Source organism: Pan paniscus, chromosome 8 (assembly GCF_029289425.2).
Source record: "Pan paniscus chromosome 8, NHGRI_mPanPan1-v2.0_pri, whole genome shotgun sequence".
Taxonomy (NCBI): Eukaryota; Metazoa; Chordata; class Mammalia; order Primates; family Hominidae; genus Pan; species Pan paniscus.
Genome location: NC_073257.2, coordinates 128,854,229 through 128,875,220, shown reverse-complemented (window position 1 = coordinate 128,875,220; position 20,992 = coordinate 128,854,229). Strand labels below are relative to the sequence as shown.

Genomic DNA, 20,992 nt, shown 5'->3' with positions numbered 1-20,992 from the left:
CCCGCCACCAACCAGATGATCTGCAAGGGCCCTCGAGGCCCCACCATCCACGTGCAGCAGGGTCCACGTTCTGACCACCTGGCAAACCTGGTGCGATGGGGGAAAGCTAGCCAGGGCCCTCCTTCACTCACGGCATGGTCATTTAAGTAGCTGGGCGGCCTGATTCGATCCTTGTCTGCTCTTCAAGGTGCAAAATGTACCACCCTGGGCCCGCCCCTGTGGGCAGCTAGGTTTTGCAACCGCGCCCCCAGAGTCCACTGCGGGAAAACTAGGGAAGAAGCCCAGGCGTTCATGGCTCATTGCGTCCCGCTCTACCTCTGTGGTTCTTTGGGAGCGACCCCCGGGAAGCGTCCAAAGTGGAGTTTCCACACACGCTGCGAACCCACAGCCGGTTTTCTCTGAACCCGCGTCCTTGAGTCCGGGGGGTGGAGGCGGTGAAAAGGGTGCGGAGCGACCCCACGCAGGGCCGCCCTGCCTCCCACCAGCGCGTCCTGCCGCGCCGGCCGCCACAGGCTGGCATAGCGGCTGCCGACCCGCCCTCGTCCCTCCACCCCCTGCACGGGACTGCTGGGCCCGCCCCGCCCCGCCTGCAGGTGAAGCGGCCGCAGCCGCCGAGTAGGTGCGTGGGGATGATCTCACTCGCGCGCTCCGCGCCAGGAGGAGGAGGAGCGGGAGCGGATCCAACTTCCGGGTAGTGGAGCCGCAAGCCACCGGCATCTTGCTTTTTCTTCCCCCTCCTCCTGTGTGCCCCGCGCCGCTCCCTCTTTCCCTTTTATTCCCGGCCCCACCCGCCAAAATGAACAGCTCGGACGAAGAGAAGCAGCTGCAGCTCATTACCAGTCTGAAGGAGCAAGGTAGGCAGCACGCGGGCGCCAGGTGTGGGCAGCCGCGGCCCGTGGGCGGAGACGGCCCCAGGGCGCTGGGCCCAGGGCGCTGGGGCCAGGGCAGTTGGAAGCCGGGCGGGAGACGTGGCGGCCGCCGTGGTCACCGCAGTAGCTCCGTCACCCGCAGAGAAGCGTCCTCCGTGGCCGGCGCGCCTGGGAAAGCTCTGGACCGAGGATAACGCGGAGTGTCGGGGCTAGTCAGGCCCCGCAGCTCGAGACCCGCTGCCCGCTGGTTGCGTTTGCTGGCGATCGGGGGCTGGGGGAAGGGACGAGGATTCAGTGCGGACGAGGTTGCACAGGGCCCACCTTCCTTGCCGGAGAAGCGGGTGGGGCAGGATATTTTGGCTGCTTTGGGCGGCTCAGCTAGCTTGGCCCCACCCTTACACATTTGTTGGCGCTGGGTGGCCTGTAGGGCTGTTTCACACCCTTCCCAGCTTTTCGTTTGGATTCGGTCTAGTTCCTCTTTCCTTGCCCAGCTGGGATTTTCAGGCCATAATTTTTTTTTTAATCACTTCTCAATTTTAGCAGTTTATTAGTCAGCAAGGTCAACATCCTGCCAGTGTTGAGCTTTCAGAATTAACAGGGTTGGCGCTGGGCGAAGGAGAGCCAGGCCATGCGCACGCATTTCTGTACTGCTTGGTAACTGGGGATTATCCTTTAATAAAGACCTGCTTCAGTCAATCATTTTTTTCATCAGTTACCACACTTCTGAACCAAACCAGATCAACAACCAAATGCTAACCTACCACATTTAAACAATTATCATTATTACCCTGACCAAAGGGTGGTCTGCAAATGTGGGTCAAGACAGGGAGGAACCAGCCGGGTGCGGTGGCTCACGCCTGTAATCTCAGCACTTTGGGAGGCCGAGGCAGGTGGATCACCTAAGGTCGGGAGTTCGAGACCAGCCTAACCAACATGGAGAAACCCCATCTCTACTAAAAATACAAAATTAGCCGGGCATGGTGGTGCATGCCTGTAATGCCAGCTACTCGGGAGGCTGAGGCGGGAGAATCGCCAGGAGGCGGAGGTTGCGGTGAGCCAAGATGGCGCCATTGCACTCCAGCCTGGGCAACAAGAACGAAACTCCATCTCCAAAAAAAAAAAAAAATAAATAATAAAGAAATAAAGGGAGGAACCATACAGATTTAAAGGAAGTAAAAATGTGTAGGAACATGTACTTTTCTGAATGTCTTGCTGACAAGACCATGTAATGGAAGGATCCCTGCTCTGTGGCAAAACCTGGTATTTAGTTGCAGCTCTTTCACTTCTCTTGGCCCAGCTCACCAGCTCTGTGAACTTGGAGGAGTCTCTTTCCTTCCGTGGATCTTCTGGTCAATCAAGGCCGACCTGACTAAAGGCGAGGGCGAAACTGGAGGACTTTCTGAGGTCCTGTCCAGTACTCTTACCTGTTGTTCCGTAAAACCACAGACACCGTTGGGAAGTGCACCCGGATTCCTCTGAAGCCACGCTCTGGCAAACAAATTTCAACATTACTGTTTACTGTGTGACCTTGGGGAAATTATTTAACCTCTGAAATGGACATAACACATTCTTCTGTGATATCCAGCATATAGAAAGTGCTGGATAAATGTTAGTCTCTTTGGCCTTCCCAGCGCCTTTACCTGCCATCCTAGATTAGCCTGAGGTCATAAAGTCACAAGCATCAGTGAATTTAGTGGGTGGACAGAATGCCTTTATCTGAAGTTTCTCAAGTGTTTTAGCGAGGGATTGGATTCTACTGACTGGTATTTTATATTTAATAACACCTTCCCCCAACCCAAAACATTAAAACTTGATTCATATTCTAGATTTGTGGAGCTTTCATTATAGGTAATATCTGTCAGTGGATATCAGATCTTCTTATGGTTGGTCAGTTTTCAAATAATGATAAACATAAAAAATTTTCCCTTTCATTTCTTATATAATCAAGGGTCGATTAACAATGTAGATAATCTGCAAATTGTTTATATTTGATTTCGGAACACATTCTCCATTTCTATGTTGGGTTTGAGGCCTGAGAAAAAGGATTTCTATATTTGTGGCTCTTTCTCCTATTGCATTGTATTGGAAAATAAACAAATCCTTGGCATTGGTATTTTTAGAGGATATATTTCCTTGATTAAGTGCATATGAAAGGTAATAAAACAGTTAGATATTCAAAGTTGTGTTTCTTAAAAGGTACACTTTTGGGGATAGTGAGTCTACTTACAAAGGTGTTGGGATTTTTTCAGCCCACAGTGTGATTTTTATACATTTCAAAACCAGGTAGTTTGCTTGTCATTGGATCACAGACTGTGGAAACAATTTACTTCAAAAGTATTCAGTTACTGTTTGACCTGTAGAACTAATTGGGAAGCTAGGGATTTGGAAGAACAGGTAACTGGGTCTTTGGGCATTTAACAGTGCATACTATGATCAATTTTGTAAGCTGATGGTTACATGGTTTATTTTTGAAAATAGTAATTTTTACTACCTGTTACTACCTTTTTACTCACAATGTTAATATTCTGAGTGATAATTCCACTACCCCTATTTAGTGTGAGCAAGAAGAACCACTATTTATCAAATATGTTATTTTCCCTTAATAATGCTGAGGTAAACATATTTATTCATTCCTTTAACAAATACTTATCAAGTACCACCATATGTCAGGTCCATGTGGTAGGCACTAGGGGTGTAAATAGTGAACTACACAGTCCTTGTCACCAAATTAATTTTCTAGAAGAGAAGACAGTTACTATTCAAGTTATCATATGAATAAATGTACAATTACTTTTTTATTCTAGGATAGATTCTTAGAAGAAATGGAATTGTTGGATTAGAGGGCATGGACATATACTTTTGCTAGACATTGCAAAAGTGCCCTCCAAAATGATTATACCAGTTCAGATATCCTTCAGCAGTACCCATTTCCCCACACATTGGTCAACTCTGGCTAATAGCAATCTTTATTCATTTGAGGTCCTGACAAGTTTTTGAATTTTTGCCAATCTAATGGGCAGAATGTTACCTTTTAAGATTTGCATTGCTCTGGTTATTAGTGATGTTTGAAATCCTTTTACATGGCCATTGGCCATTTAGGTTTCATCATATGGGTCCTTCCTTAGTGAGTTTTTTTTAAACTGATACATGAGACTTGTACATATTTATAGAAGACATGGGGTATTTTGTTACATGCTTAGAATGCATAATGATCAAGTCAGGGTATTTGGGATATCCATTACCTCCAGTATTTATCATTTCAGTGAGGTGAGAACATTTCAAGTCCTCTCTTCTATCTGTTTTGAAATATATAATACATTGTTGTTAACTGTAGTCACCCTACTTTGCTATCAAAATGTTAAAACTTACTCCTTGTATCTAACTATGTTTGAACCCATTAAACAATCTCTCTTCATTTTGCCCTGCCTTAGTAAGTTTTAAGTCTAAAATTTGAACCAGTTCCCCAGGAGAGTGTTCAGAAAGGAGATTCCTGTCTACTCTAAACCACAAAGCTGACAGCAGCCTTCCCTAATGTGAAGCCTTTAGTGGTGTGGTGAATAAGGTTGCTTTTGACAAAAGTTGTGAAATGTAATGATGGAGTCTGTCATAATATGAACGATCTCTAATTTATACTTACCATTCCCTAAGCTCTATGTCTTATAAATCACACCCACTTCTGAATTACTTCAAAACATTTTATGTTCCCTCCTAGTGAATGGTATAATTAGCTATATTATGTCTTTCTAGAAAGTTATATTATGTCCCTTTAAAAAAAATTAGCCAGTGTGTGATTGCTTATGTTCAAGCAGATGTTGAGGTAATGAGGTAATTCTCCTTTTGTCTTTTTTGGGGCTTTATTTTATTGGACTGATTGACATCTTTAATGCACGGAGAAATGGCAACTTTGGATACTATTTCCGAGGCATATTTCCTAGCTACTAAAGTGGATATTTCCCTTACAAAACATCATACAATTTGCTCCCCCTCCGGAATTCAGTGGGAAAATGATAGACTTAGTTCAGCATTTGTTTAAGGTGCATGATTTTCTGTATAATTCATTCAGCCCACATGCATTGAATATTCATAGCCAGGCACTGTGCTAGGCATCAGAGAGATAGAGCTGAATAAGACCTTGCCCATGCTGGTGAGGAGTTCCTGGTCTAGAGATAGTGCTAGGCATGTAAATTCCAGGAGGAGTGTCTGATTGGCCTAGTTTGGCCGATCTCATGTATTCAAATACTTTGGCCACGGGAGGGCAGGATACTTTAATTGGCAGCCCCTGCAAAGATTGGAGGAGTAGTCCAAAACAGAATGGGGTGCACTACCATGAGGATGCTGACCGGGCAGACACAGACAACACACGTCTGCTAAACTGTTCAGTATAGTAATGCCATGTCATTTCCAAGTTGATGAAATTTTGAAGAGAGATGGCTATTTAATAATAAGGACATACTCACATAAGAGGAAAACAACCACCACCACCCCAATAATGGGCAATTTTTGGGCTAACAGTATTTAAAATGGATTTCCTATAGTGAGGTAATTGGTTTTAAAGCAATTTAAAACCTCTTTTCACCTTTAGAGTTAGTATCGTTTTTCCCAAGATTATTGAGATGATACTTAAGTTCACATGGAAATCTAGTCAAGCTTATTCTTAGAGCAAGTTAGTAATTAAAAGATGCATCCAGTATTCCCTTGGCTTCTAGGCCAGGAAATAACTGGAGCATTATTTTGACAAAACAGTCTGAAACGATTGCCTACTACAATGACCACGTCAGTCTGGGAAAACGGAAGCATTGACAATCTTGGGTGCATATGAGATCAGCCAGTAGAAAGCTGTTTGGAATTAAATGTTGCCTTCTTTTCAAGTGCAAACTTGGTTTTACATCAGTATTTTTCAAAGTGTGGTACAAGGGCCAGCTGCATCTGAATCACCAGGTACTTATCAACAATGCATTTTCCTCTGACAGTTAGGGAGCGGTTGCTGAAGAACAACAGTTTGGCAACCCCCCATGAGATGGACATGCAGCATGGGCTAAGGAACTATGTCTTCTAGTCAGAATTTCACTATTTCCTTAATATTATTTATTTATTTATGTATTTATTTATTTGAGACAGAGTCTCACTCTATCACCCAGGGTGGAGTGCAATGGCGTGGTCTCGGCTCACTGCAACCTCCGCCTCCCAGGTTCAAGCAATTCTCCCGCCTCAGCCTCCCGAGTAGCTGGGACTACAGGCATGGGCCACCACACCCAGCTAATTTTTGTATTTTTAGTAGAGACGGGGTTTCACTATGTTGGTCAGGCTGGTCTCGAACTCCTGACCTCGTGATCCACCCGCCTAGGCCTCCCAAAGTGCTGGGATTACAGGCGTGAGCCACCGCACCCAGCTGTGAACCTTTTTTAAAATAAATGCAAAAATAAACACATGCTCATAGAAAACAAGTGTGTAAAGTGAAAAGTACAATTAACTATTCTATCTGACCCATTGTTTCTCAATCTTTATTTCCTTATCACTCTCCTAAGGAAACTTTTTAGGCATTTTATGCACTGTGACTCTTTGAAGGGCCATAAGCCATTGTAATATCCAAGATCTTTTCTCTTGTCTCCTTGAGGATGAAATCACTACATTGACAATGCATGCTATGACCCCATTCCCATTTCTCAAAGTTAACTACTGTTAACCTTTTGTTTTCTTTCTTTCCAGAAATTGTGTGTTTGTATGTGCATATGTATTTATCATGTAATATGTAATTTTTTATATTAGTACATGTAGCGTTAAATCATTAAAAATTGATTGAATAATGTTCCAATGTACAGACGTACCACAATGTATTTAATGTCCTCTGGATGGACATTTCTATCTTTCTTTCTTTGTTTTTGCTATTACAAATAATGCTTCTGGGCTGGTTGTGTTGGCTCACGTGTATAATCCCAGCACTTTGGGAGGCCGAGGTAGGAGGATACCTTGAGCCCAGGAGTTTGAGACCAGCCTGGGCAACGTAGTGAGACCCCATCTCTCTAAAAAGAAAATGCTTTTGGCACTGGATTCATGTTGGAGACATCAGTGTGAACTCATGTTTAGCTTAATACAGGTATGGATGGTTACACATATCTATATGTTAGTATATACATATATTTTCTTGCTCTGTCAGCTGAGAGAGCCTAGATGCACCAGTATCAATGAGCACATCTAGAGCCCAGAACTTGGCTTCTAATGCCATTCTCGAATAAAAGGAACAGGGTTCCTAGGAGAAATGGCTAATTTTAGGAAAGGGGCCGGAAATATACAAGATGAGCCTAGAGCATCTTGTAGTGCGGAAACTAAGGAAATGCACCAACTGATAAGCTGACATTGATGGAGATACTGTAGTCCCCGCTTACCCATGGAGGAAGCTATGTTTCAACACCTGCAGTAGGTGCCTGAAATCATGGATAATAACAAACCCTATATATTCCAAGTTTTTTCCTGTGGATACATACCTGTGATAAAGTTTAATTTATAAGTTAGGCACAACAAGAGATTAACAATAAAAACTCATAATAAAATAGAACAATTATAACAATATACCGTAATAAGAGTTATGTGAATGTGGTCTCTCTCTCTCTCTCTCTCAAAATATCTTGTGGTACCGTAGTCATCTATTTTCATACCATGTTGACCATGGGTAACTGAAACCCTGAAGAGTGAAACGGTAGATAAGAGGGAAACTACTGTCTGTCAGAGACACAAGAGCCCATGGAAAGAACATCCAATGTCCAAAGACGGAACTCTGAACAACAGAATATTGGATTATAATTCAAAATATGAAGTAATATTCATGAGTTGATACTGATATAAATAAATGATTAAAGACAAATCTCCCATGCAGAGCAATTCCAAATAATTTATGTAGATGTTCCCCCTCAAAGCGGTGTATCTTAACTCCCTGATTGGTTTTTTTTTTTTTTTTTTTTTTTTTTTTGAGACAGAGTCTCGCTCTGTCCCCCAGGCTGAAGTGCCGAGGCATGATCTCTGCTCACTGCAAGCTCCGCCAAGCTCCACCTCCCAGGTTCACACCATTCTCCTGCCTCAGCCTCCCGAGTAGCTGGGACTACAGGCACCCGCCACCATGCCTGACTAATTTTATGTATTTTTAGTAGAGACAGTGTTTCACCGTGTTAGCCAGGATGGTTTCGGTCTCCTGACCTCGTGATCCACCTGCCTCAGCCTCCCAAAGTGCTGGGATTACAGGCGTGAGCCATCGCGCCTGGCCCTAACTCCCTGATTCTTAAGTGTGGGCAGCACATAGTGAATTCCTGCCAAAGACTACAATATGGAAAAGGGGGAACCAGTAACTTTACAGTGGAGAAACCTGACACACACCATGTCAGCTAGATGATCAAGGCCAACATCAACAATGATGATAGCATGATAGTGTGATGTGATGAATTGGCATTTTACCTCTGTGGTCTTCCCCTAAAAACCCATAAAGCCAGTCGACTCATGAGGAAAATATCAGCAAATCCCTGTTGAGAGATGTTCTGCAGAATACCTGATCAGCACTTCTCCAAACTGTCAAGGTCATAAAAATGAGTAAAGTCTGAGAAACTGTCATAGTCAAGAGATGCCTTAAGGATTGAAGGGTAGAAAAAATAATCTGTCCCTCAAACCTTGTAAGTTCATAATTGGGACAGATACCTGTAACAAAAGACATATGAACAAGCAAGTTTATTAATGCATGCAGTGCACATCGCAAGGGAGAAAAATAAGCAGTGGCTCAACATACTGTCTTCAACAAAGAACAATACATTTAGAAAAGTGTTAGGACAAAGGAAAGCAGTTCCAGGCTTCCAAAGGCAGGAGAATGTGGGAAGGTGAGTTTATGGGGAAACTCCTGGGGTAAAGTCTACTCGCAGATTTCTCTGCCACCATCTCTGAGGTGATATGGGTTGTAAAGGAGAATAGGTATCTTGTTTTTAGGTGGGAAATGGGGAGAAGATAGACCTCTTGTCTTTGTAATTCTGTGTCCTGCTTTTAGGCAGACAGAGGGAAGGCAGATAGTTTCCTGCATCCTAATTATCTTTAGCTCAAAGGTCTTTCATATTTTGGGGAGATAGGCTGGTTTCCTTCAGTTCTCCCCTTTGAAACTTTACTTTCAGAAAGTCTCACATATTATGTGCTAGGCTGGTAGCTTTGGAGAGGTATGGTTGTAGATAAGTGATTGGCAAAGGGGAAGAAAACCAGATTGGAACCAGCAGAAAAGAATAGATTTAAGTATATTGTCTCATATCTTATTGAGTCAGTCTCTTAGTCCTGAGACTAGGTTAGTTTAGGTAAACAGTCATGTTTTATTTCAAGAGGTGGTGTTATGGGTGATCTCTTTAATGTAAGGTTTCTATATGGTATAAGCATACAAATACTCAATAAGAGACATTTCTATGAAAAAAAAAGGAAAAGCAAGGTTAATGTTTAGAGCAGTCTATAAATTAGTTTCTGAGTCTGGAGAGCAGCCAGTTGAGAGGATTTATACGTCTTAGGCTCAAAGTGTCTTCAGCTGGAGTGGGGCAGGCAGTTGCAATCTGACAGATTTTCCTTGTTTGTAGTTTAAATATCACAAAGGTTGTCGATACAAAAGCTGTTGTGGTGATTTCTCTTACGTTTGTATCAAGTTGTCCAGCTTTAGCTTGCATAGCTTCGGAAAAAGCCCAATTTTAATTTCAGTGATTCCAGGTCAAAGGGTGGGAGAAAAATTGGAAATGTTAGTTTGGAGACTCACAGCCAGGTATCAGAAAAAACTAAAAGAATTTAGGATCCATTCCAGATTGCAGGTAATTAATAAAATCTCAAAAACAATGAACAGGGCTAGAATCTAGTAATGGGTGAACTATAGTTTCTGAACTATTATTTTTCTGAAAATGTTTTTCCTCTCTCACACTAATTTCTACCAAAGAGAATCAGTAAGACCAGTTTATTTGTAAAATAAGTTTTTGTCTATTATACTTGGCCTAATTATTTACATAAATGCAGCAAGAATAGTGATTGACTATGTAAGCCCTTTTAAAATCTGCTTTGCTGGAACTCTTCATAAGGAATCTCGGATTAGGCTTAAAAAAATGCCTCCTTAGGCTAAGAAGCCAAGCTTAGGACTCAACATCAGATTGTGCCTATAGTAGTCTTAGATAGATAGCTCTCTTCCCTAGATTCCTGATGTTCCTGGGCCTGTCAGGAAGGTGACATTCTTTACCCACCTATAAGGCAACCATTTGAACCATGTATTCAAGGTACAAGGCCAGTATTTCCAAGGTGCCTTTATTGGCCCCATTAAACTGAGGTTCCTCTAGGGACCTCAGTTCCCAAAAACTGGTCATATCAGAAAATATGACATTCTCATCAAACTTTGGCAATATAACCAGTGTTTTCAATTGTATCCTATTAAAAGAAGAACGGATTCTTACTGAACTTATGCAAATGCCTATAGTATCCTAAAAATAAGAATACTCATGAATAGTTTCCAAATTTTGGAGGGATCAGGTAAGGAAGAAAAGTAAATGTTTCAATTCTATTTGCAAAAGTATACTTTACCAAATTGTCTTAAGCTATAGATAGTGCAAAAGAAGAAAATGTTTTCCTAAATCTGGAAAATAAAAGAATCAGTAGTGTTTCTAATAAAAAAGTCATAAAAATCACAGTCCCTCATCATTTTAGTCCCACGTAATTAATTCTTAATTTTGCTCGATGTTAGCAATTTTAGGAGTTCAGTTTCTCCTTTAGAGTTCTGGAGTTCATACCTAGTCCACTGGTATTTCCTTAAAGTTATCGGAGACCTGTACAGGTCAGAGTTCTTTTTGTTCTTCCCATATACCTCCTTGAAGACCCAAAACTTTAGGATTATAATTGCTTGCAAAAAGCTTTTAGAAAGAGCATCAGAATAAAGCAGTTATAATAAATGTGGACAACAAGACTTAAAATGGCCATGGTTAAAGATCTGATGGGAGTTCATTATGATAATAATGCAGTTGACAAGGAAATTTGGTTGTTTGTGGATACAACAATTTAACATAATCAGAATTATGATAGGTAGCGTATTAGATTTCTAGGAATATCATAGTTTTGAAACACATCAATAACATATTCATACAAATAATAACTCAAAGGTTAGCATTACATGTTATTTGACAATGTTTCTTACATAATTTAGCATGCAGAATAAACCTAATGGGTTTAATATGTCACTTTCAGACTTCCAGGGAGCCCTCTGGAAATCCTAAAGTTAGTTTAAGGTAAAAAAGACATCATTTACAATTTGATTTTGGGAAGTTTGTAAAAAAGATTCAAAACAATCAAAATAGGATCACAGGTCACTGTGAAATAATAGTCATTCTGATTGTGAAATAATATTTAATCAGACTGATAAAGGCTTCAAAAGCAAATAGGAAGGCATATAGTTGTAGAAAAACCTTAACTCCTTAACTCAATTTTCTAAAGTAATCAAAGACCCAATAAAGACAATGTGAAGCACAGGGAATCATCTTGATGAAACACAGAATCTCCCCTTCCCCTTCCCTCTTTCCCCTTCTCTCTCTCTCTCTACAGTTGACTAAAAAGGTGAATAAAAATCTTTTATTTTCTCTTGTCAATACTATAGGAAAATCTTTTTAAAAAGACCAAATTTTAGTTTTATATCAGTATACTTTAGATATCAAGGCTCCATTTTAAATCTCGTAATAAATTAATTCAACTTTTGTTAGTTTAACCATACAAGACTTTCTCTTGCTCTCTTTTCTCAACTTTCTGTATCCATTTAGTTTTCTCTATATCATTTCTTCATTCATTTTTCAACCTTTAAATAACATCTACTTAGACGAAATCACTCCTTTCCTCAATAAAAACAGATCCTCATATCTTGCTTATAACTTTCTCACCAAAATATATCTTATTTTACTTATAAACTTTGCATACAGAATTGTTCCTCTTATTTCTAGTAGCCTTAATTACATATATTAATTAGAGTTTTAATCCTTAGCAATTTTGAACCAGCATTCCATAGACTAATACCACTTCATAATATCTTAGAAATATGTGTTTCCTCAAAGTACAATTTTTAAACCTTGCTAACAGACTCAGATATCTTTAGTTTCTTTGCAGTGAGAAGCCAAAAGTAGATAAACTTAAATTTATCTTTAGCAATTAATGTTTAAACATTTTATCTTACTTGAAAATGATCTATATACTCAATGAATATTCATCATTTAATTTAATTTCACAAAACTCTAAGGATATGGTAACCAAAGAGATTGCAAAACCTTTGTAAGCAAACATATTATAAAATATGTTATTTTAAAAGTACCTGTATAAACTCTTATCCTGCTGTATCTGTTTAATTCACTCATTTTGATAATTATGCTTGGAAAATTTTATGAGACAGACAAAGCTAGGCATCATCTCAGGTTATTTTTCTCATATCCATTTTACAGCACGTGTATGTTAGGCAGTTACTACCCAAGCAAGAACTCTAAAGTTAATTATATATGGTATTTTTTTTTCTTGTAACTCAGAAGACATAGTTGTTTTTACTAAACTAACACTATTAAACTAGTCTTATTTTCCCAAGTCATGTGAACCTGAAAAGTATTTGGGTTAGTTTCTATGTCTTTGGAGTTTTAAGTAAATTTAATTTATGAGTGCTCATTGCTATCTTTAAGCCAATGTGAAATTTCTTCAAAGCATTTTATACCACGTAAAAACAACCTACAACATATATGAAAACATGTATACAGGCCAGCGCATGGTGGCTTACCCCTGTAATCCCAACACTTTGGGAGGTCAAGGCAGGCGGATCATGAGGTCAGATCGAGACCATCCTGGCTAACACAGTGAAACCTTGTCTCTACTAAAAATACAAAAAATTAGCCGGGTGTGGTGGCACGTGCCTGTAGTCCCAGCTACTTGGGAGGCTGAGGCAGGAGAATCGCTTGAACCCGGGAGGCAGAGGTTGTAGTGAGCCGAGATCACGCCACTGCACTCCAGCCTGGGCAATAGAGCGAGACTCCATCTCAAAAAAAAAAAGAAAGAAAAGAAAACATGTATACATAAAAAATACAGACAAAAAAGATAGTACAGCTTTCATTTAAAAAATGTTCAGCCATGAGATAGGTATATAAAACTCACTAATTTATAAATGACAGTTGGATCCAATAGAGAGAACAAAGAGGCCTCAAAAATGCATTGTAATCTGAATAACAGCTTTCAATTAAGCCAACTTCTGACCATAGAGATCTTTAAAAATAAAATTCTTTAAAACATCTCATTATCAGGTTTCCTCCAGGACAAACAGTATATATTCCTGGCTTCTCTTTCCTCTCTTTTTTGTCCCCTCTAAGAATCGTCTCCCAGAAGTTTGCATTTTAAAAGGGATAGTTTCTCAGGTAATACTAGTTAGGGAATGTGTATCTCAAAGGCACAGAGAAGTAATGTAAATTTTCACAAAAAACAGAGTTTGGGGGGCTTATTTGCCTACTAGAGGCCTAGGGTAATTATTATTTCAGCTTTTCCTTCTTAAGTGCAGGACAGTACTGATTTCAGTGTCCTGATGTTGAACAGCATTTGCTGGCATCCTGAGATGAATAGGTGAGAGTTGGGGTTAGTTAGAATAAGTGGGCTTTGAATTGCTTTTAGAGGCACATCCTATTTTTGTAAACAATTTGCAAGACAAGGGGAGTTGCTTTTAATTCCTCAGAGAGTTTGGGTTGCAGTCTGCATATCAATGGACTGACTTGTTCATCTAATTGCATTATCTTTAACTTGTGTCATCAGGGAGGAGATTTCCAACTAAGATAGAAATAAAAAGATTTCCCTTTCAGCTTTAGTGCTGTTTGCCTTTGGAATTTGTTTTTTTGTTTTGTTTGTTTTTTGAGACAGCATCTCACTCTGTCACCCAGGCTGGAGTGCAGTGGCGTTATCATGACGCACTGCAGCCTCAACCTCTCGAGCTCCAACCATCCTCCCACCTCAGCCTACCGAGTAGCTGGAACTACAGGTGTGTGCCACTATGCCTGGCTAGTATGGGTATTTTTTGTAGAGACAGGGTTTCACCATGCTGCTCAGGCTGGTCTTGAACTCCTGATCTCAAGCAGTCAGCCTGCCTTGGCCTCCCAAAGTGCTGGGATTACAGACGTGAGCCATAGTACCCGGCCTGCAGTGTTTCAATAAATCATTTTTCCCCCCCGAATGTATAGTTCCATTTTAGTTTAGGAGAGAAAGAAACAGGCAAATTTCTATAGTTTGGAAGTTTGGATATTTGTCCCCCAAAATCTCATGTTGAAATTTGATTCCCTGATGTTGGAGGTGAGACCTTAATGGGAGGTGTTTGGGTCATGTGGCTGGATCCCTCACGAATGGCCTGGTGCTTTTGTCCTCCTAGTAATGCCTGCTTTTTAGTACCTTGTAGCAATAAGTAATGAAGCTAGAAGAGTTGTCTACTATAGCCTCCCTGAGAGTTCCCCTGAGAGCTACTTGTTAAAAAGTGCATAACACCTTTCCCTTCTCTCCTGCTTTCCTCTCTCACCATATGATCGCTCCACACGCTTGTTCCCCTTCGCCTTCTGCCAGGGGTGGAAGCAGCCTGAAGCCATCAACACAAACAGATGCTGGTGCCATGTTCCTTGTACAGCCTGCAGAGCCATGAGCCAAATAAACTTCTTTACAAATGACCCAGCTTCAGGTATTCATTTATGGCAACACAGATAGACTAAGAAACAAATGTAAACCAAAATTCTATACTAAAGTTATATATTACGAGTGACTCAATACGAAAACTACAACCATGCATGAGATAAAACCAAGAAGCCCTTCTTCTTTTTTTTTTTTTTTTTTTTTTTTTGAGACGGAGTCTCGCTCTGTCGCCCAGGCTGGAGTGCAGTGGCGTGATCTCGGCTCACTGCAAGCTCCGCCTCCCGGGTTCAAGCGATTCTCCTGCCTCAGCCTCCAGAGTAGCTGGGACTACAGGTGCCCGCCACCGCGCCTGGCTAATTTTTTGTATTTTTAGTAGAGACAGGGTTTCACCGTGTTGGTCAGGATGGTCTCGATCTCCTGACCTCGTGATCCACCTGCCTCGGCCTCCCAAAGTGCTGAGATTGCAGGCGTGAGCCACCGCGCCCGGCCGAAACCAAGAAGCCCTTTAAGGCTTTAACCAACGTCTTCAAAGAGGGAGTAGAAGATGCCGCCCTTCCAAGAGCCACACCACTCCCAAAAGACAGAAGGAAGAAAGGCCCAATTACCTGTGTGCCACCAAGAGATGGAAAGACAAAAAGAGACAGGAGTCACTAAGACAAACAGAAAAACAAAAGCTGCCCATGGGGTGTGTTTGGGGGTTTGCTAACAATAAGCCTCTTTATGACTTAAAACCATAGATGCAAGAATTACATTCCAAAGAGGGTAGGATGAAAAGGATACAGTTCCCCTCAAGATCCAGTTTCTTCCAACGACAGCCTAAGAAAGTAAAGACCCTCATTGTTAACAAGGCAGTGAATGTTAAGACAATTAAGAGAATGTTCCTTGAGAGCTGGAATGGCTGGATAAACATGTTTTAGACTCCTAGCCAGCTGGATAGCTGCTGCCTGATACAAATCTGACAATTCGTGCCCCCTGGGAGAACAAGCAAGGAGAAAAACCTTGCTTGTTGCAAAAGCCAAGCTCTCAAAACATACAACAAGGTGGAAGGAGAATCTTCTTAGGATTTTCCTTTTTATGACAAACCACACCAAAAAAAAAAAAAAGAAAGAAAAAAAAGACAAGAAAAACAAAGGCCTTTTCTGGGTGGCTAAAGATTAGTCATCAATATGTACCCAAACCAAATCTACAGGAGTCACAAATTCAAAGAACGAATTTTCTCTTTTTTAAATTTCAAATTTTTTTTCCTGCCAATCTGAATTTGGAAAGGAAGGAACAAGGAAAAATTTTTACCTTCCCCTCTTGACCAGGCTCTACAGGTAGAGATTTGGGAGAGCTGCCTTTGTAAGAATTATCTTTTCCTACCAGCTTCTGCCTGTTCTGTTCTCCCAGGATTGTGTCTGCAGGTCCCAGAACGAGTGAAGTGGCCCAGAATTTCCTGCCAACTATGCCAAAATGAAAGGGAGAAGAAATTATGTTTTCCTCAAGCCTCATAAGTTGGTAATTGGGACAGACTCCTGTAACAAAAGACAAAATGAACAAGAGACAGCAAGTTTATGAACACATGCAATGCACATCGCGAGGCCGAAAAGTAACTCCAAGTAGTGGTTTAAAACTATGGTTTATATTATCATCTTCAACAAAGAACACTTCATTTTAGAGAAGGGATAGGACAAAGGAAAGCAGTCCCAGGCTTCCAAGGGTGGGAAAATGTGGGAAGGTAAATGTATGGGGAAGCTAATGGGCCAAAGTCTGCTTGCAGATTCCTCTGGTGCCATTGCTGAGCTGATAGGGATTGTAAAGGAGAATTTATATCCTGTTTTTAGGCAGGAACGAGGGGGAGGATAGAAAGACCTTTTGTTTTTGTAATTCTCTGTCCTGCTTTTAGGCAAACAGGAAAGGTAGAGAGCTCCCCTGCATCCTAATTATCTTTAGTTCTCCCTAGTTCTTCATATTTTAAGGAGAAATATTCTGTTTTTTGTTTGTTTTTTTGTTTTTGTTTTTGTTTCTTTTTTTGCAGGATATATAATAGCTAAATGTAATGTGGTATCCCAGATGGGATCCTAGAAAAGGTCATTATGTAAAAACTAAGGAAGTCTGAATAAAATATGGACTTTAGTTCATAGCAGTGTATCAATATTGGTCCATTAATTTTAGCAAATGCACCATACTAATGTAAGATATTGCTGTATCTTTGCAGTTTTACTGTAAATCTGAAACTCATAAAAGTGAAGTTTACTAAATATAATAATTCTGCTTACATTCTTATACACATGTATCTTTAAGTGCAACTGTAGGAAAAGTTCATTTTAAAAATACTATTTTTTTAATTGACATAATAATTATATGGATTTTTGGGGTACAGGAAACATTCTTGAAAATGGAATTGTGGGATCCAAAAAATATATGTATTTTAAACTCTGTTGTGCTTTAAATTTTATTCTGTAAGACTGTTGCACAGCTAAGCTTTGCCTCAAGATGTAGAAGAAACACGCTTTTATTGATTGATTGATTGCACACCATGCCTGCTTAGCATTTTAAACACTAAAACATGAGTTCTGGGCCAGGCATGATGGTTCATGCCTATAATCCCAGTGCTTTGGGAGGCTGAGGTAGGTGGATTGTTTGAGGCCATGAGTACAACCAGCCTTGGCCACCTAACAAGAACCCCTCTCTACAAAAAATAAAAATAAAAGATCAGCTGGGCAGGGTGGTATGCATCTGTAACTGGAGAGACTGAGGCAGAAGGATTGCTTGAGCCTAGGAGTTTGGGGTTACATTGAGCTATAATCATGTCACTCCACTCCAGCCTGGGTGACAGAGTGAGACCCTGTCTCAAAAATAATAATAAAATAAATAAATAATATATAAGTAAAATAAAATATAAAATAAAAAATAAGTAAAAGAAAAGAAAATATAAAATAATAAAATAAAAATATAAAATGAAATAAGTAAAATAAGCCTATCCATGAATTTTGAAATTTTTCTGTGGTGCCATGAAGAGTACTACTATATCAAGATCCTTTAGGCTTGATTCCATTTCAAATCCTCTGTGGCACAAATTTGTGTATGATTGATTTTGTGTGTGTGTGTGTGTGTGTTTATTAGCTTTTTAAATAAATAAGACTTTTTTTTAGAAGTTTAGATTTACAGAAAATGGAGCCAAAAGTACAGAGAATATTCACATACCTCTTCACCTTTTCCTACTCTCATTTCTACTATTATTAACATCTTTCTTTAATTAATGTGGTACATTTGTTAGAATTGTTGAGCCAGAATTGATATATTATTATTAACTAAAATCCATAATTTACATTAGGGCTCACTTTTTGTCTTGTACATTCTATGGGTTTGGACAAATATATAGCACATGTATTCACCATTATAGTACAGAATAGTACCACTGGTCTAAAAATGTGTGCTCTACCTGTTCAGCCCTTCCTCTTTAACTACAAATCCTTGACACCCACTGTTTTTTTGTTTTTTTGTTTTTTTGTTGTTTTTTTTTTGAGACGGAGTCTCACTGTTACCAGGTTGGAGTGCAGTGGCACGATCTTGGCTCACTGCAACCTCCGCCTCCTCGGTTCAAGTGATTCTCCTGCCTCAGCCTCCCTGGTAGCTGGGACTACAGGCACATGCCCTCACTCCTGGCTAATTTTTGTTTTTTTAGTAGGGACGGGGTTTCACTATGTTGGCCATGATGGTCTCGATCTCCTGACCTTGTGATCCGCCCACCTAGGCCTCCCAAAGTGCTGGGATTACAGGTGTGAGCCACTGCGTCTGACCTCCCACTGATCTTTTTATTGTCTCCATAGTTTCGCCTTTTCTAGAATGTCATATAATTGGAATCATATGATACGTATGTAGCCTTTTTAGATTGACTTTTCACTTAGCAATATACAGTTTTTTTCCTTGTCTTTTTTTGTGACTTCATAGTTCACTTACTACTTCTTAGCACCAACTACTTCTTAACACCGGATACTGTTCCGTTATCTGGATGTACCACAGTTTGTTTATCCATTCACCTATTGAAGAACGTCTTGTTTGTTCCCAAGTTTTGGCAATTAGGAATCAAGTTGTATAAACATTAGGGTGGTGGTAACGTATGGAAGGAAGGGAAGTGTTCTGTAGTTCTGTGATTAGATCATAGTTTTATCATTAGCTCTTAGTGACCCTGTGTCCCTAGGATGTGATCTTTACGAGTTCTTCTCAGTTTTGTTTTATTTACCTCTTAGATGAGACAAGAAGGCTAGTGGGGGCTGGCGTTGGGTATTTGCCTTCCACCAAGTCTGTTAGGCTCTGGTAAGATAGTTTCTCTTGAGGACAGACATTGTTTAGAGGAACAAAATGCTCTGGGCATATTTCATAGAGGCTACCTTATTTTCCTTTTAAAAAAATAGGCCGGGTGCAGTGGCTTACACCTGTAATCCCAGCACTTTAGGAGGCCGAGGCGGGTGGATCACGAGGTCAGGAATTCAAGACCAGCCTAACCAACATGGTGAAACCCCGTCTCTACTAAAAATGCCAAAATTAGCTGGGTGTGGTGGCGGGCGCCTGTAATCCCAGTTACTCAGGAAGCTGAGGCAGGAGAATCGCTTGAAACCGGAAGGCAGAAGTTGCAGTGAGCCGAGATCGCACTGCACTGCTGCACTCCAGCCTGGGGTGACAGAGCGACACTCCATCTCAAAAAAAAAAAAAAAAAAAAAAGGATACTGGGTTTTGCTGTGTTGCCCAGGCCGGCCTCAAACTCCTGAGCTCAAATGATTCTCCTGCCTTGGCCTCCCAAAGTGCTGGATTACAGGTTGAGCCACTGCACTCTGTCAACAGTGGCTACTTTTCTATGCCACCTGCCAGAGTAGTAGGGAAAATTTTCACTTTGAGCATCTAGTAGTGATCCTGGAGGTGAAACTCACAAAAGTTTAGGGGCCCCTCTAAGGCTGTGTCCCCCTGGACATTTTAACTCTCAAACTTGTCCAAACTGAGCCTCCAGCTATTCTTTAATTACAGTTTAGGGTTTCCAGTACCAGTTACCAGGTACCGGTTCCCAAGGAGGTTTCGCTTCCAGGCTGCTTCTCTAATAAATTATAATCCTTTCTATCTGCTTTATGTGTCTCTTCAGTTTTGGGGATGATGGTTTGCGTTGTGACTTCAATTATCTGATAGGTCTTAGGAAGAGTTGTTGATTTTCAATTTGTTTTTACTTTTTGTTGTGAGGACGGAATGAGGATTTACAAGCTCCTTACATGACAGACCAGAAATCAGACTTATGTGTGTATTTTAAAGATACTCAGTTTTCTTCCTTTCTTCTTGGTTAATTTGAAGTCATTAATGTAGTTTATTGAGAGTACTTCTTAAGTATCATTAATTTATTAACACTGAACTGTGTGTTTTACCATGTAATGAATAAATTTCTGGTTTGCCGTAATTTCTTTTCAGGATATGAAATCTGTCACCTTTGTTTTTTGATCAGATTTTCTAGCAGTGTTTTCCATGGCTTTTCAAATGCTTTAATTAACAAGTAAGTTACAAATGACTTCTCTTTCTACTCTGGCTATAAGAGGACGACCCATTGGGATGTGTACAGAAGGGAATAATGTTGTAATTGAACACTATCTTTTGTGACTCATGTCCTCATTCCCCATTAGTAAGAGGTATCTCAAAGCTCCCTGAGTATCAAAGATGCAGACTGAATGGATGAGAGTCTACATTAGAAGCTCTCATGAGGTCTTGTTTTCTGGTTACATTTGATGGCTATTTAAACCTTCATTTTTATTAAGTATCTTGATACAATATATGATGTATAAGAGACTCTTACCATGGGGAGGAGAGTATGTGCTCTTTCATGATTTGCTCACGTGAAGACCTAGATCCATTCTTCCTTCTTCCTTAGTTTAACACGTTTATCAAATAATCTATATGTCAGACAGGATCCTAGATATGGGAATCTGGATAGATAAAGATGTAGTCTTTAACGAAGAGGATTATTTCTGATCCATTGCTTTAGTGCATTGCACACAGTAATGCTCAGTAATGTCTTTTTGGATGAATGACTCTGGGAGTCAGTAGATTGGTGCTTCCACTACCATTCTGTATTGTGGGATTTGACATCTCTATGCATTTGTGTCTTTGTTTGTAAAATGGGGACATTAATATTTGGATTGTTTTGCCTCACAGATTTACACGAACCATTCATTCATTTATTCAACATAGGCATGGACTCTGGTATTCATATGAGTATAAGACATATAGCAGTGAATCGGGTAGGAAGAACGACGGGAAAACAGACCTGTGCACAGATAATTTATAATGTTATATGTAGATGCTCTGATAGAGCTGTATGAACAGTGCACTCTGATGGTATATTAAGATAAACCTGCTGATTTTGCATGAAGTATATGGGGAAGGCTTCTTAGAAGAAGTAACAGTTGAATTGCTTTGAAAAAGAGGAGATAGGGAAGATGGGATAGGGAAAG

The 20,992-nt window shown here is 40.4% G+C and overlaps 1 protein-coding gene across 5 annotated transcripts in view; it reads left to right on the top strand.

Annotated features, from left to right (window-relative positions):
• Positions 1-232: 232 nt before the first annotated feature.
• The window catches only part of SHTN1 (shootin 1), a 120,409-nt gene continuing 99,649 nt past the window's right edge, over positions 233-20,992 (top strand). For 2 of the 5 annotated variants that reach the window (XM_034931576.3, XM_008950961.5), the window contains exon 1: positions 237-854. Coding sequence is in view for 4 of the 5 variants with exons in the window: in XM_008950961.5 (XP_008949209.3) it covers positions 797-854 (58 nt within the window). In the remaining variant the exon portion in view is untranslated. Of the gene's footprint in view, positions 855-20,992 lie in introns of all 5 variants that reach the window. The other 3 variants (XM_063607534.1, XM_034931579.4, XM_008950962.6) reach the window with 3 other exon arrangements.